Genomic DNA, 17,539 nt, shown 5'->3' on the forward strand with positions numbered 1-17,539 from the left:
GGTTGACACAGGCGTGGTAGGCAGCGGCACATGCTCAGAGACTCAACACGGTAGGTAAAATAAAGGATGAGGTGAGCGCCATGTCTACAAGGCAGCGACAACTTGCCTCAATATAATTCGCAAAAAATGGTATTTTAGCAATAGTTCAGGTGTTTGCCGACTTAACGAAAAGAACTTATCTTAATGTCAAATTTAATTTTTGAGCTCCCAAAACACTAGTTAACAACATCTATTTTCCAAAAGTTAAAGTTGCATTGTCATCTACAAAGTTTGTACTTCCAACTTTATTTAAGTATCACACACATGTTCTATAGTATTTTTGCTTAATAAAAATTGGTTTCCAACCTTAAATGATATAACATGACTATTGAATCCTTTTTATGTATCATTTGTGTTAATCATTTTTCCTGCCAAGAAATTTATTTTTACACCTTCTCTCATGCATTATCACAAAAACATGATACATCATGACATGATTTAGTAGTTGGTTTAGGACATAACACCGAGGGTGTTACAATTTGATGGCATGTGGTGACATCTTTTAGTAAAAACCACAGCGAATTTTTCTCCCATTTATTGAGTAACGATACAACACACGTCTGAATTTGAATTGTCACGGCGACTGACATAGTCTTAGTGACTTCTAATTTACTATTAAAGCTAAGGATGAAAACGGACAGAAACAGACGGAAAATAGCTCTATCGTTTTCATTTTCATAATTTTTGACGACAACCGGGAGCGAAAACGGTAGCGGGATAAACGGTAATGCGAAAACGGATAAATATGATCGAAAAATAGACGGAAACGAATGATAGGTGGGAACTTAAGCCGGAACTACATGCCACGTATGACAAACCAAAGGGCTTGCTACGGTACTCCTAAATAAATGTGAACCGTCGATTTAGATAATTTTTATCGCATATTACCTTCTAGGAGGTAATAGAATGAAGAAATATATATATTAGCAAAATAGGTAAAATATCTTCCAATTAGATCTAATTTCCATATCCAATTAGATCTAACTTGCATGCATGATGTGAATTGTTCCTATGTTTGTGATAAAGTGACATATCATGCTAAGATGATTTTTAAACATTTTTTGTAACATTTTTTTTCAGATACGTTTGCGTTTACGTCACTTGCTAAAATACACGTGTATATCCATGCTTAATCTTTTTGTGCTTAACCCTTTTATGGTAGGCAGCTTTCACGCATAGCACATAGAAAAAAGAGACATTTGACAGATGTTTTTGCGTAACATATACATATATACATACATGTACCTGACTCTTTTTTTTAAATACATACATGTACGAGTTACGAGTAACGTTATGTTCTGCATGCAGCCAAACAGCGCAGAAGCAAGTCTGGCTGACCGCCCGCTCACGGGATAGCTGGGCTCAGCACCCACCGCGCTTGTTCCGGTGAACGTATAGGATAAAAATGGAAATATCTCGGTCAAAAACGGGAAACCGGCAATACGGATGAAAAAACACTCAACCATTTTCGGTCCCGGTCCCGGTCCCTATATATCCTGTCCCGTTTTCGGTCCCGTTTCCGTTTATCCCGCACAAAACGAAAATAGGTGAAAAAATACGGTATACGGTTGGGGACGGAACGGGATTCATCCCGTCCATTTTCATCTTTTAACTAGAACGGATGGAGTATACGTTTTTGTTGTTGATTGATTACCCTGTCATAATGCAACGCAATCACATGATCGAGAAATAGACGGCTGAGATTCACCGAGCCGCCGCTTCGGTTCCTCCTCTAAAACCCTAGAAATCAGCCTCCCCGTTCCACTTCCCGCCGTCCTCGCCCGCGCCTGTTCCCCGGCTCTCCTCCGTCGCCCCCCCACCCCCACCCCCACCCACCCACACACACACACACACACGCACACACGCCCCAACCCCCCACCCCCTTCCCCGCCGCCATGGGCCGCAATCTCGACGCCGAGCAAGCGGAAGCACCCAGGAGCAGCAAGAAGGAGAAGAAGAGCAAGAATGACAAGAAGCGGAAGCTGGCAGCCGAGGCCGAAGCCGAGGCGGCGGCGGCGGCGGCGGCGACGGCGACAGAGGAGGCCGTCAAGAGCAGCAAGAAGAAGAAGCGGGTGGAGAATGGACCCGGCGCAGGAGGAGGAGGGGAGGCGGAGAACGGCGCTGCGAAGGCCGTGGCGGTGACCGGGAAGGGCTCGGAGGACCCCAAGTACGCGCCGCTTCGGTCGTTCTCCGCTGCCGAGCTGCCGTCCCAGGTGCTCGAATGCTGCAGCGCGTTCGCGCGGCCGTCACCCATCCAGGCACACGCCTGGCCGTTCCTCCTCGACGGCCGCGACTTTATCGGCATCGCCGCCACCGGATCCGGTACGGCAAAATTATTTGATTTCTACTTTCCGTTTGGTCATTCCTTTGCCTACCCGTGTTCAAATTTGTGGTAATCTTGTTATCACGTCATTTGGGTACTGCCAGGGAAGACAATTGCCTTTGGCGTGCCGGCGCTGATGCACATCAGGAAGAAGGTAGGGGGGAAATCAGGGAAGAAGAAGGCCGTGCCACGGTGCCTCGTGCTATCACCAACGAGGGAGCTTGCTCAGCAGGTAAGCCAGTGAACGTTGCTTTTTTAATTACAATACTCGAGCATGTCATGCAATTTTTTGGTAAATGCTGGTTGATTGCTGTGGTGTTAAATAAGTTACTTTAGGTCTTTAGCTTCATTTTTCAAGCAGAACAAGGATTGTACACTAAAGATAACAAACATGGGTAACTTACATTACATATGCTTCTACTATGTTGCACCCAATAAGCTGTATCACTGTTCGTGCTGCTAACTTATTGAATGATGAATCTTTGAAGCTTTTCTTATTTGACAATCTTTTCTGTAATAATCATTACTTACCATCACACCCAGTTGGTTTTTGAGCTTCTGCTGCTGTTTGAAATTTGTAGCCTGATTTTTCCAAGAAGATTCTGGCATCGATAGCCATTCTTTTTCTTGGGAAAGAGGGGCATAATAATTCTTTTACCCTTTTCTACAAAAATGCACGTGTCATTCCTGTTTGGTGTGTGGGATAATGGAAAAACTATTCATATTAATCTGTAAGCTTGATCGTGAACACAAACAATATGGTTGAATGTGAACATACAAGAATGATTTACACTTTTCTGTATTGTGCCAGATTGCAGATGTACTAAGTGAGGCTGGTGCACCATGTGGGATAAAATCAGTTTGCCTTTATGGTGGAACTAAAAAGGAACCCCAAGTATCTGCCCTTAAATCTGGAGTGGTAAGATAACACTGATTTCTTTTTTTTTTCTCAGCCATGGTTCATATAATTGTATGGAATACTGATTAAATTCTGGGCTTCTGATATCGTTGCATACCAAATCATTACGGTAGCACATTCTTTTTCATGGATTTCACTTAATGGAAACTCGAAATGCTTCTTTACTATATAGTTCATACAACTATTCCTTGGCATGTCAGTATTTGACAGTTAACTTGTGTAAGTAAAAACATGTTGTTGCCTAACCCCTCTATTCATTTTTTTTGGGGTTTTGTGCTTGCAGGATATAGTCATAGGAACTCCTGGTCGAATGAAAGACCTTATTGAAATGGGTGTTTGCTGTCTTAATGAGGTTTCGTTTGTGGTAAGCCAGTTGTGCCTTCCTTTTTGCTATTCTTGTTGTCTATGAAGTGTGGTGTGCATGGTATATATATTCTCTCCAGTCACAATGCAGTGCTCTGGACAGCAACAGGGTCACCAAGTTGCAACTTTGATTACTAATTCACCATCCCTTGGTTCTCTTGTATTTGATATTCTAAATTTGAGCAAGTCAGACCTTTTCATGTTTGGCATGATATGCTAAAACTATGTAGATTGTCTGTATGAAAGGTACACCACTTGTTTTGTAGTGAAAAGTAGTTCCATAGTTTAGTGTGTGTGTTGGGTGTGTCTGGGAGTGGGCATTTTGCCTGTACAGCTTATAGTTTTTATCTTAATGAATGACATGCAGCTCTTCTGTGTTATTGAGAAAAAAACTACTCCTTCCATCCCAAAATAAGTGATGTTTTTGACTTCGAGACTGTCTTGTTTGACCATTTGTCTTATTCAAAAAGTTTGTATAAATATTATTTATTTTGTTATGACTTATTCTATCATTAGAGATACTTTATGTCATGTACGGCAGGACCTACGCACGTACACGACGCGCAAGGGACGTGCGCAGGGCCGCAGCTCGCGAAGCGACCGGAGGAGCGGAGCAAGCGGACGGGCAGCAGGCGCACGACCAGATCAGTGGCTGATCTTCCAAGAGATATTTACCATTTACTATTTATTAGTTTCCTTCATTTTCATCCTTAATTCTAGGAGCCTGTTGCTCCCGTTAGTTTGGACCGATGGCCATATATGCTGTAAACCGTGGGATGAAGAATTCAAGCAGTGATTAAACCCTAAACTCTCTTCCCCTCTATCATTCTCAAGCCCGAGCCGCCGTGAGGGGCATAACCTCCGCGATCGGAAGACAACGGCAGGAGACTACGAACTCCGTAGTCGAGGGCCGCCTACCCTAGATCACTACGCCCTTGACAACCTGGTATCGCGATCCTATCGATCCTCGCCGTCATCCGCCGCCGCGCCGCCATCTCCGACCTCTTCAAACCCTCCAGCCACCATCCCATCACCGACGCCACCCGCAGCCGCCCCCTCCACCTCGCGCACCATGGCCGAGCCAACCCTAGCGGAGATCATGGATATGCTAAAAACCATGAACTCCAAGATCACCACCGTGGAGTCCGACATGGCCGCCATGAAGGACAAGACGGAGTCATCCTCCGGTGCGGGCGACGACCGCCGCCACGAAGGAGGGCGCGGCCAAGAGTTCCACCCCAAGCACAAGAAGTGGGACTTCCCCCGCTATGATGGCTCGACGGACCCCATGCTCTTCCTCAACAAGTGCGACGCGTACTTCCGTCAGCACCGCACCACGGGGGACGACAAAGTGAACATCGCCTCGTACCACCTGGACGAGGTCGCGCAGCTCTGGTTCCATCAGATCCAAGAGGAGGACGGCACTCCGAACTGGACACACTTCAAGGAGCTCCTGAACGTGAGATTCGGCCCACCGCTCCGTTCCGCGCCGATGTTTGAGCTTGCCGAGTGCCGGCGCACCGGGACCGTGGAGGAATATGCCAACCGGTTCCAGGCGCTGCTACCGCGCGCGGGCCGCCTCGAGGAGGCGCAGCGTGTTCAGCTCTTCACCGGGGGACTACTGCCACCGCTCAGCCATGCCGTCCGCCTCCACCACCCCGCAACCCTCGCGGAGGCGATGAGCCTGGCTCGTCAAGTTGAGCTGATGGAGTTTGCACGTCCAGCACCGCCACCTCCTCGCGCACTACCGCGCGGACCCCCTCCTCCAGCGCCCCGGGCCGCGCTTCCGGCGCCCCCACCGGTGCTGGCGCTTCCCGCCCCACCGGTCGCCGCAGCGCAGCAGGGCCGCGCCGACAACCGTCCACCGCGTCGCCTCACGCCGGACGAGATGGCCGAACGGCGTCGCCTAGGTCTGTGTTTCAACTGCAATGAGCCTTTTACTCGGGGCCACAACCGTTTTTGCAGACGCATTTTCTTCGTGGACGGCGTCGAGATCGACGAGGCCGCCGAGGGCGCCGCGGTAGCCGAGGACACCAAGGAAGCCCCCCTGTTCTCACTTCACGCGGTCGCAGGCGTGGCTGTGGGCGCCCCCATCCTGCTGCGGGTCACCCTAGGCGCCACCACGCTCGTCGCCCTGGTGGACACGGGGTCCACGCATAACTTCATCGGCGACACGGCGGCGCACCGCACGGGGCTTCCCATCCACCCTCGCCCACGACTCACGGCTACCGTCGCCAACGGCGAAAAGGTGACCTGCCCCGGTGTCCTCAAGCGGGCAGCGATCTCCATCGAGGGCATGACGTTCGACGTCGACTTATACGTCATGCCCCTCGCCGGCTACGACATGGTGCTGGGCACCCAGTGGATGGCGGCCCTGGGGACTATATCCTGGGATGTCGTCACCCACACCCTGTCCGTCCGTCACGAGGGGCGGTACGTGTGCTGGTCAGGGGTGGCGTGCACCGAGACGCCGCTCGCCCATGCCGTGACCACCGACGCGTCCCTCCTGGAGGGCCTTCTGGACTCGTTCGGCGACGTCTTCGCGGAGCCGTCCGGGCTGCCACCACCACGCAGCCGCGACCACTCCATCGTCCTCAAGCCCGGCGCGGCCCCGGTGGCGGTCCGGCCCTATCGCTACCCAGTGGCTCACAAGGATGAGCTCGAGCGACAATGTGCATCGATGATTGAGCAAGGCATTGTTCGTCGCAGCGACTCCGCGTTCTCGTCCCCGGCCCTCCTCGTCAAGAAATCCGACGGCACGTGGAGGTTCTGCATCGACTACCGCGCGCTGAACGCGCTCACCGTCAAGGATGCTTTCCCAATTCCGGTGGTCGAGGAGCTGCTCGACGAGCTCCAAGGGGCTCGCTTCTTCACCAAACTGGACCTCCGTTCCGGCTACCACCAAGTTCGCATGAAGCCGGAGGACATCCACAAGACTGCGTTCCGCACACACGATGGCTTATATGAATTTCTCGTCATGCCGTTCGGATTGTGCAACGCGCCGGCGACATTCCAGTCCCTGATGAACGATGTGCTGCGCGCCTTCCTTCGCCGGTTCGTGCTCGTTTTCTTTGATGACATTCTCATTTACAGCAGCTCTTGGGCGGACCACCTGCGCCACCTCCGCGCCGTCTTGACCGAGCTTCGCCGCCATCGTCTCTTCATCAAGCGCTCCAAATGCGCTTTCGGCGTCGGCTCGGTCTCCTACCTCGGCCACATCATCTCCGAGCAGGGCGTGGCCATGGACCCGGCCAAGGTGCAGGCCGTCCTTGACTGGCCGACCCCGCGTTCCCCACGCGCGGTCCGCGGTTTCCTCGGCCTCGCGGGCTACTACCGCCGCTTCGTCCTCAACTACGGCGCCATCGCCGCCCCGCTGACGGCACTCCTGAAGAAGGACGGGTTCTCCTGGACGGAGGAGGCCGCCGCGGCGTTCGCCGCCCTCAAGACCGCCGTAACAACGGCGCCGGTTCTCGCGCTGCCCGATTTCAATCGGCCGTTCATCGTCGAGTGTGATGCCTCCACTCTCGGTTTCGGCGCCGTGCTCCTCCAAGACAAACATCCCCTGGCGTACTTCAGCAAGACCATGGCGCCCCGCCACCGATCCCTCGCCGCATACGAGCGCGAGCTGATTGGCCTGGTGCACGCCGTCCGCCATTGGCGGCCGTATCTATGGGGCCGGCGATTCACAGTCAAGACCGACCATTACAGCCTCAAGTATCTTCTCGACCAGCGCCTCGCAACGATCCCCCAACATCACTGGGTGGGCAAACTCCTCGGTTTCGATTTCGCGGTGGAGTACAAGCCGGGCGCCCAGAACACCGTCGCCGACGCTCTCTCCCGCCGGGACACGGACTGCGACGCGGAGGCCGGCGCGGTTCTCGCTCTCTCTGCCCCGCGGTTTGACTTCTTTGACAAGCTACGCCGCGCACAGCAGAGCGCGCCCGCCCTCGTGGCCCTCCGGGACGAGGTCACCAGCGGCAAACGAGGTGAGCCGTGGGCCCTGCGGGACGGGCTCCTCACCTACGGCGGTCGCATCTACCTCGACGCCGGCTCCCCGCTGATTCAGGAGCTTCTCAGCGCGGTACACGACGACGGACACGAAGGCGTCCAACGCACCTTACACCGGCTGCGCCGCGATGTCCACTTCCCAGGCATGCGCACCGTCGTCCAGGACTTCGTACGCGCGTGCGGCACGTGTCAGCGCAACAAGGCCGAGCATCTCCACCCTGCCGGGTTGCTGCTTCCTCTCCCGGTGCCCTCGGCAGTCTGGAGTGACATCGGCCTCGACTTCGTGGAGGCCCTTCCCAAGGCGAAAGGCAAATCTGTCATCCTCACGGTGGTGGATCGATTGAGCAAATACGCCCACTTCATTCCGCTTGCTCATCCATATTCCGCGGAGTCAGTGGCCCAAGCTTTCTTCGCCGAGATTGTTCGTCTCCATGGCATGCCCCAGTCGATGGTCTCGGACCGAGATCCGGTGTTCACCTCCAAGTCATTACGGTAGCACATTCTTTTTCATGGATTTCACTTAATGGAAACTCGAAATGCTTCTTTACTATATAGTTCATACAACTATTCCTTGGCATGTCAGTATTTGACAGTTAACTTGTGTAAGTAAAAACATGTTGTTGCCTAACCCCTCTATTCATTTTTTTTGGGGTTTTGTGCTTGCAGGATATAGTCATAGGAACTCCTGGTCGAATGAAAGACCTTATTGAAATGGGTGTTTGCTGTCTTAATGAGGTTTCGTTTGTGGTAAGCCAGTTGTGCCTTCCTTTTTGCTATTCTTGTTGTCTATGAAGTGTGGTGTGCATGGTATATATATTCTCTCCAGTCACAATGCAGTGCTCTGGACAGCAACAGGGTCACCAAGTTGCAACTTTGATTACTAATTCACCATCCCTTGGTTCTCTTGTATTTGATATTCTAAATTTGAGCAAGTCAGACCTTTTCATGTTTGGCATGATATGCTAAAACTATGTAGATTGTCTGTATGAAAGGTACACCACTTGTTTTGTAGTGAAAAGTAGTTCCATAGTTTAGTGTGTGTGTTGGGTGTGTCTGGGAGTGGGCATTTTGCCTGTACAGCTTATAGTTTTTATCTTAATGAATGACATGCAGCTCTTCTGTGTTATTGAGAAAAAAACTACTCCTTCCATCCCAAAATAAGTGATGTTTTTGACTTCGAGACTGTCTTGTTTGACCATTTGTCTTATTCAAAAAGTTTGTATAAATATTATTTATTTTGTTATGACTTATTCTATCATTAGAGATACTTTAATACTGACTTATTTATTTTATTATTTACACAAAAAAATGAATAAGACGAACGGTCAAACAAGAAGTGTAAAAGTCAAAATCGTCACTTATTTTGGGACGGAGGGAGTAGGCATTAATACTAAATCGATGAAAAGGACGTTTGGAGTGACATCTTGGACACACAGAGATTGTGGGAAGTAAAGACCATTTTGAGAGTACTTTCTGAGACAAATCTACAAGTTTTGCTTTCATGTCTAATCTAAACATATAACTTATAATAATATAGGTGAATTTAAAAAGTTATTGCATGCCCCTTGAAACTCCCTTATGTAATACTCGTTTCCTGTCTTGTTTTGTATTTTCTTCCTGCTCTTATCCCATCCTTCTCGTTGCACCCTTTATATTCTACAGGGTGTGTATGTTTTTTCTTAATATAATGATGGGAGATTGTACTGCCGGTTTGAAATACCCTCATGTAGTAGTTGCTTACCTAGAGCTTGTACTTGGCTGATGTTCATGTGCTATTTGTTTTTGTTGAAACTTGATTTTAAGTAATTTTTGAAAGTTCACACCAAACATGCATATATCATCTCTGCACACAAATAGTACTCACCAAAGATTACTTACTGTTCATCTGTGTTATTGCAAAGCGCCAGTAGCTTTCCTGAAAGATTAGAAGCACAAGATGTGCATATCCAGAAAAACAAGTGTACCATTTGGCTTTAGATTGCTTATGAATGTGCATGTTCTGGTTGCTTGTATCAAATATATTTTGTGTGGAACATTGTTGTTAACAGTACCATTCAATTTTCAATTGGAGGTTGTCGCTCCATTGAAATTATTTATATGGTTCGCGAGATGACTAAAAAAAATTGATACGGGGAACCGTCCACTGAGAATGGTACATGGCACTTCGATTTGCCTTCTACCTAGGTATGGCATCCTAATTCCTATCAGCTAACTGTGAAGCTTGGTACACACTCTTGAGATCATTTGATGCTTCATTTTAAATCTCAAGGAAATTACCTGATAGACTTTGATAAGCAGTAACAATTAGTTGAACATGGCACTTCCCACAGCCATGGAATCCAATCTTCCTTACATTATACCTCCTTTTGTTTTGTCTGTGTAGCCTGTTACACACTCATAGTGTCATTTGGTGCTTCGTTTTAAATCAAAGGAAATTACCTGGTAGAATTAATACTAATAATAGTAACGAATTAGTTGAATATAGCATTTCCCACAGCCATTCATCCCAATCTTCCTTACCTTACCCCTCTCTTTCTGTTCTGTTCAGGGATTTAGGTCTAAGAACCTGCTGTCAAGATAATAAGATAGTAGTAAAATGGATTAGCATATTCTCTGGCATCAATCACCTCAAATGTTTCTTGGGACTACTGCTGTGCTTACACTTTCATGGTTATGCTTTAATAATTAATTATTGTGTTCCCTGTTGTTGATGGACTTATTATGGTGTGATAGATATTCTTACTGTTTTTTTTTTTGCATAGGTTCTAGATGAAGCAGATAGGATGCTAGATATGGGTTTTGAACCTGAAGTCAGGGCAATTTTGAGCCAAACATCATCTGGTTTGTATCCATTGCTTTCTCTTCCCTCTACCAATGCCCGTGTCAGTGTGTTCACACCTGTTTAGGAAGAAGCAGCAATATATATATTTTTTACCAGAATAGAGTGAAAATCAACATTCAGATTAGGATTCTTTGTACTGTGATTATGAGGTTTTAGTGGATTTTAAAGCTGTCAAGGCCCTTGGTGTCACTATTTTTTTTTTCACTATGTGCTTGCTACAAAGTATAAATCTTACTGTTGATGCTATGTAATGTGATCTGCGCAACTTGGATGGTGTCATAGTTATTTGAACAGCACCTTCTATTTTAACTTATTTGTGTTATCATATGAATATGTCCTTTTTCTGCATCTCTGCTGCATCCTTGACCCCAACCCTTCAGTTCTCTATAGGATGACGCATATTAGCCCAGGAGTTTATGTTATTTCTTATTTGTGTTATTTCTCATGCAGTACGTCAGATGGTTATGTTCAGTGCAACTTGGCCTCTTGCTGTCCACAAATTAGCCCAGGAGTTTATGGATCCAAATCCAATAAAGGTTGTGCTGTTTTTGTCTGTTTTTTTTTTTTTTTTTGCTTTCAAACAAGTACCTGGGCTGACAGTCTTTTCAATGTCTCACTGCAGGTTGTTATTGGATCAGAAGATCTTGCTGCTAACCATGACGTGATGCAAATTATTGAAGTATTGGATGATAGAACACGAGATTCAAGATTACTTGCCTTGCTTGACAAATACCATCAAGCACAAAGGTAGATATCAGTTAGATTTCACTTTCTGCTGTATTTAAGATTCATTTCCTCAAGGCACTGATTCCCGTTGGCACACTGGAAGCTAAGCATTTGGGTAGGTAATAGACTAATGCTCATGCAAATATATATGAAACTTGATTATATGATTTTTTGATCGTATGAAATTTGGTTAGAAATGGTGAAATTGGTGGTCTGCTTGAAACTCATCAATATAAGTAGGTGGTTCCAAGATTTGTTTGAATAGAACAAAACTAAATAATGTTTTTTATGGAAGTGCCTCAGTAGGATTAGAACTAATTCACAAGTGTAAATTATGAAAATATTATTGCAATTTGTAGTTGCAGAAAACATCCAGGTAGCTTTGGCCTTTGGATGTGGCACAAGTGTCTCGGCACAACTGCAGGTTTTATGTACCTTAAGTTCTCCAGAAGCCTACTTGATCTGATATGCTGGTCCTACTTGAACCATGCTAATGGCTCACTTGAGAGTGGCTTGCATTGGAATCAACATGTCAGGATTGGGGCAAGTTGTGGTTTTGTGGAACTGAACATTAAACATGAAGTTACATACTTACATAGTTACATGTGACAAGCATTGATACCAATGATTTTCTGTGCCTATAATACAAGTTTTCTCACGGTGTTGCTACAGAAGATCACAAATGTTTTTATTTGATATCCATATCGACAAACAGTTGTGGACTTGTGGTACCTCAATCTTTGCCCGTCTGCCTTGCTTCATCTACATTAGCATCCAAAAACTGATGGCCATCATTGCTGCTTCCTCTAGATTTGCATCCTAGATCTTGGAAACACTACTGGTTGATGCGTGTGGCAATGTTTCCTATTCCCATTAACTACCTACCAATGCCAAACATTGCTTTGTACCGCTCAGAACTAAAGGCTATTTGGAGAAACACAATTGGCGATTTGATTATAGCCACTCGAATATGTTACACATACATGTAGGGCGTGATTGGTTGTAGACCAAGCCTTGAGCCAGGATGGCCAGGCTATGCAGGACCAAAGAAGCTGGGTTGAGCTTGTGCAAGTGGTCGTGTTTGGTTGTCTTTGCTGTTGGTCTAGTACGAGACGGGATTGTGTTTGGTTGCATGCATGCATCAGTTTTTTGGGTGTCTGACGTATGGGTCCCTGCATCCTGGGTGAATCAAGTCATCCTGCACCATGAGGGAAGGAGAAATCCAGAAGACGGAGGCGTGCGGGATGGAGGAGGGCAAACGAATGAAAAGATGCAGGCAAAAGGTGCGAGCAGGGCAACCAAACACGGCGTAAGTGCACGGAGGGATGCAGGATGCCCATTCGGACGCCCTGGTTCGGGCAACCAATCACCCCCGTAGTGTACATGGTTCTGTTCTGCTGACACTGACATAGTACAATCCCTGTCACTGTCCTGAATCCTGATATGATCTTTTCAAGCCACCTCATCCTTTCCATGCATCATGCCCATATCAGAGCAATGTTATTCAATGCCTTTTCTTTTCATTATTTGCAGGTTAAATTATAGCATATCTTAGATAGGATATTTTGTTTTCCATATTACTCTACCAATCTTTGCATTAGCTGTGTTCTATCATTGCCCCCTAAAACCCTTTTTTTACACAAAAGAAGTTCTAATGGCGATCTTATTTTATCCTTGGAGCCATATAGTTATTAATACTCATCTTAGGAAGTTGTACTTGTGTTCAATGCAACAGCAACAGGGTTTTGGTTTTTGTGCTGTACAAGAAAGAAGCTGCACGAGTGGAAACAATGCTTCAGAGAAGGTAGCAGATTTGTTTTCATTTCTTCAATTTAATCACTGAACAATATTTTTCTCCATATTTTTAATCTGTATATGTTCTGAAGGGGATGGAAGGCTGTTTCAGTCCATGGAGACAAGGCTCAGCATGATAGAACAAAAGCTTTATCTTTATTTAAAGAAGGGAAATGCCCTTTAATGGTGTGTTTTTTCTATCACTTCTGTATAATACTATAATTTATTCAGGTCTGATAGTCCAATTGTAGATATGTATGGACTTTGCTTTTTAGATTTGGTTTGCTGTTTACTTTATGAGCTAAACCTGAAGACATCTGAGGCATTTTTTGTTTCTTTTCCCAACCTTGCCCACAGACACACCAGCTTTGCTAGGCAAGATTTGGCAAGGCAAATCTTGCTAGTGGAGGAAATGCATGCTTAGTAGAGTAATAGGATGTACCAATGGGATTCATGACTGAATATTGCGCTGTGATTCTGTGCTTGAAAGTTTAGAGCAGCTAGTTATGCTACCTTGTAATCTCAGTTTTACTATTTAACGATCCAATTTAATGAAATCTAGGTGTTTTATTCAGTGATTCAAAACATTGAAGAAACATCAGTAAAACCATTGTACTTTTCTTTTGTGACGTGGTGAATCTTAGGCCAATGAAAACATTTTTGCAAGAATGCAGATTCTTCAAAATATCTATTGCACTCTGAAATCACGTGGAATATTTGAGGGTTTCTGATTTTTTGTGTTTGGTTTTTGCGTCTATGACTATTCAAGTTTTCATCTTAGGACCATTTATCTTGCATTTAACATCATTCTGCCAAGCTCTCTTATTTGTGTTTCTAGTTTAGACGACAATGCTATTGTTTGTTTCATTTTGCACTCTTTTTTTTGTAATACATGCAGATTGCTACAGATGTCGCTTCACGTGGACTTGATATTCCTGATGTTGAAGTTGTCATTAACTATAGTTATCCTTTGACCACTGAGGATTACGTCCACAGGATAGGAAGGACTGGTCGTGCTGGCAAGAAGGGTGTTGCACATACCTTTTTCACTCAAGCAAACAAGGTACTTGAGTCATTAAGTCATTATACCCTTTTTGCACTTGATGCCTTCGGTTGTTGATGTTATGTTAATTTACAGGCACTTGCTGGTGAACTTGTGAATGTTTTGCGGGAGGCTGATCAGGTTGTTCCTCCAGCCCTTATGAAATTTGGCACACATGTCAAGAAAAAGGTTTGTATTTAGCTGTTTTTTTGTCTGAAATTATCTTCTATTCATATGTCTAGTCCAAATTTGTCCGTATCTGATTGTCTGATTGTGTAGGTATGGATGTCTAGCAAGTAGCAACATCAGTAAGAGTACAGAAAGAAATACATGTGAAAATGCACGTAGTCAGAGAATGCATTCTCAAGAAATCACTTTGATGAAATTGTCCTGTCTAGTTTTAGAGCCTTTTTGTTGTTGCAAATGTACTGCAAATGTGTGGAAATTGGTGGTCGCATTTGCTAAAATATGCTTAAGATGCTCTTTAAAACAAAGACAAAAACTATTAGGGAGAAGGGATATAAATTATTCTCTCTCTAAATTCAAGAACTAACCTGGCTTCCTGACTGCCATGAAAAATAGTAAAATACAAATACATACTTGTGAAATGACTGTCCATAGCCCTACTAAATAACATGATACAACCACTTTTGTTCTTTCAATGCATTAGGTTTTGGGAGTGGAATATTTGCAATAGCTACACTATTGTTTTTTCTCATTTGCCGAACGTTGTGAAACTTAATTCTACTATGACCATGGACAAACGTAGAGAATCTCAGGGATTAGTAAATTGTGATTCTGCAACCTGCACAGTTCACCATTTTTTTTTTTTTTTTTTTTTTGCATCTTGCGAATGCATTTGAATTTCACCTTTTTTTTGCGTCACCGAGCAAGTGAACATGGCTCAATCTTGGACCTTTTTTTTGAATTTTGTTTCTAACTTAAACTCCTGGGTCTCATAGGACTCTTAGCACATCTCAATTTTGATAGAACATGCCCTGCCATTTTCGAAATATCAGACGGTCTATTTGCTTCCCTATGAAAATGTTAATTACTGGATAAGGATATTTGTAATGACAGAAAACTAGAAATCATAACACTTGTGTACATCATATAAAAAATATGAAGGTCTTGGTTGGTTCATGGACATTTTAAGTTTTCAGCATCAAAATTCGCTATGTATATTAATGAAAAGATTCATGTATGTGATATCATGCAACATACATAACTCTTTCTGTCCAAAATGATGTGGCCGGGTGAGTTTCTTAGTATCATGGTATTTAGAGACCACTTTTTTGTAACTATAACTATAATTCATGTGGTACTAATATTAAACGTCCATAGACAGCAAAGGTGTTTAAACATATACTCTGGTTGTTCTGTAAGATCTCTTTGTTCAAAATTCATGTCTCTAGATAGAGCTAGATGCATATAAAATGGAAGTTGGGGTCCTGCTATGGGGAGCCAAGATCTAGTCTGTGTGGACAGCAGGGACTGATGATGCTACCTTGCAGAGTCCGGTCACAGTACAACTTAGGCAACCACAACCATGGGGATGGGGTGCATGCAAAAACAAAGATTTTGTATGTTGGAAACATATTTTCCATTGTTTCCATCTTGTGGACATGGAAGCACACTAGTAGAAAGAGAAGAGAGAGTGGGAATGCAGATTGCAAAATTTTGGTTCTGTGAATGTTTGAGAGCCTACTACTTGACTCTTTTTAAAAAAAAATCGAGCCTCCTTGCTACTGACACAGTACAAATGAAAAGAACACTGCACGAGATGAAAAGGAGTACTAGGGTGGGTGGACTTTCCAGATGAGTGAAAGGGCTGTAGTTTCAGTGATACTAATAGTTTTCAGAACTATATGTTTTCTTATAACCAGATGCATCTTAATCTAAGTAAACGTTTATTTCTAGAACTCTAGTATCATCTGTTGATTTAAAATTATAAAAGCTGTTATCCTAAAAAGCCCTATAGTTTAGACAGAGAATGCTTTTCAGAACTGTAAATGCTAGTAAAGGCTCGATTTACTACAATCGAACAGAATAAACATTGAAGTAGTTTGCATAAGGGTGATTTATGATAAATGGCCTTTAAAGCCTTTAATTTATCGGCTGCCATTTTTTTTTTGCAGGAATCTAAGATATATGGATCTCATTTCAAGGAAATCACAGCAGATGCTCCTAAACCCACGAAGATCACATTTGGTGATTCTGATGAGGACTGATATAATGACAGCTTACTTTTTTTTCATCCCTGCTTATGGAAGTTTGATTTCTTGGTTGATGATGCTATGGATATAATCAGATGAGTCATTTGGAAGCTGATTGCTGCTACGGATGGGCAATCCCAAAATATAGCTGTCATGCTTTAGGTTAGTTTATTATTTATTATGAGCAGCATTCGGCTTATGTTTTTCTGGGCCGTCAGCAGTAGCACTAGCTTGGCTGTGTGTACCATAATTAGCAGCATTCTGCTTATTATGAGCTGCATTCTCGTGGAGAGTAGTTAAATTCAATGTGTCTTTAGTACAAGCAGCTTGGTTATGGTAATGATGGGCTGGTTATAGGAAAAAACAATATGGTTTTCCTTGTTATAGTAAAAAGAGAGAGAGAGAGGTGGTTTTCCAGTCTCTGCTGGATTGGATGTTTGGGTTCTATGTTTTGTGTTGGGTTTTGATTTGGCTCCATGTGTTTGAATCAACTTTGTGTTTCCACATTGTGAACCTACCGGTGCTGTTGGTAAGTTAGCCCCAGGCTCTACGTCGAGTTCAGCTCCGCATAGTTTTTGGTGGCAATAGGTATATAATAAACTTAAAAGAGTGTCAGGTTGGAGTTTGAAGCCTATTTTTGTTTCTTGTGCTGTGTTCCTTAGTCTCTGTTGTGGTGGGATGCATCACATATAGTGTACGTTGTGATTGTTTACGCTATTTTTGTTTCAGCTGTCTTGATGCTTACTCTGCAAGTTGCTTCTGTGTTACATGGTTACTGCTGTCTGGGTCTGCGTCCTAAAGTTTGGACATTATAGTGGGACGGCCCTGTTTATTCACATGTTTAACCATAATTATCATGTCACCAAGGCGTTTTGAAAGACCCGGTTTCAGAATCTTTGATGATTGTGAGTTTGCCACTAGCAGTGCAGTGGTTGTCAACATCGTATCCTTAGTATACTTTAGATTTGAGATCACGGCATTTCTTGACCACTCTTGACTAGCAGTGCAGTGGTTGCCATATCACACTGGCAGTGCCATGATGTTTCAGCTGGTGACCACAAACGGGCTGCGGACCAACAGCCTGTTCATTTAGCTGTGGCTTGTCGTAAACGATTGTAAATTTTCAGCTGGAACAGTATTTTTTTTCTCACATAAACCAGCCAGCAGTACTTCTTCACGAATCAGCAACGATATGAATTAGCTAACCGAATAGGCTGTGCTTTCCATCTGACCATGTTATGGAACCCGACAGGGCGCCCTTGGCCGC

General features: G+C 44.7%; 2 protein-coding genes across 3 annotated transcripts; both read left to right on the plus strand.

Moving 5' to 3' along the window:
• Window positions 1–1,884: 1,884 nt before the first annotated feature.
• Window positions 1,885–4,447, plus strand: LOC136541636 (DEAD-box ATP-dependent RNA helicase 5-like). 2 transcript variants are annotated; one of them, XM_066533626.1, is made up of 5 exons: window positions 1,885–2,361; window positions 2,467–2,594; window positions 3,174–3,281; window positions 3,565–3,645; window positions 4,161–4,447. In XM_066533626.1, exons 1-5 carry the CDS (start codon window positions 1,935–1,937, stop codon window positions 4,356–4,358), a joined length of 942 nt encoding a protein of 313 aa, XP_066389723.1. In that variant the 5' UTR covers window positions 1,885–1,934; the 3' UTR covers window positions 4,359–4,447. The 2 variants fall into 2 exon arrangements, with proteins under 2 accessions (XP_066389723.1, XP_066389722.1); XM_066533625.1 differs by having other exon boundaries at window positions 4,186–4,447.
• A 3,916-nt stretch (window positions 4,448–8,363) lies between these two features.
• Window positions 8,364–16,287, plus strand: LOC136543732 (DEAD-box ATP-dependent RNA helicase 5). Its single transcript, XM_066536104.1, has 9 exons — window positions 8,364–8,399; window positions 10,415–10,493; window positions 10,945–11,030; window positions 11,117–11,241; window positions 12,956–13,024; window positions 13,107–13,200; window positions 13,913–14,077; window positions 14,153–14,245; window positions 16,195–16,287. The coding sequence occupies exons 1-9, from the start codon at window positions 8,364–8,366 to the stop codon at window positions 16,285–16,287; spliced, it is 840 nt and encodes a 279-aa protein (XP_066392201.1).
• The last annotated feature ends 1,252 nt before the right edge of the window (window positions 16,288–17,539 follow it).

The sequence above is a fragment of the Miscanthus floridulus genome, chromosome 3 (genome assembly GCF_019320115.1).
Source record: "Miscanthus floridulus cultivar M001 chromosome 3, ASM1932011v1, whole genome shotgun sequence".
NCBI classification, from domain to species: Eukaryota; Viridiplantae; Streptophyta; class Magnoliopsida; order Poales; family Poaceae; genus Miscanthus; species Miscanthus floridulus.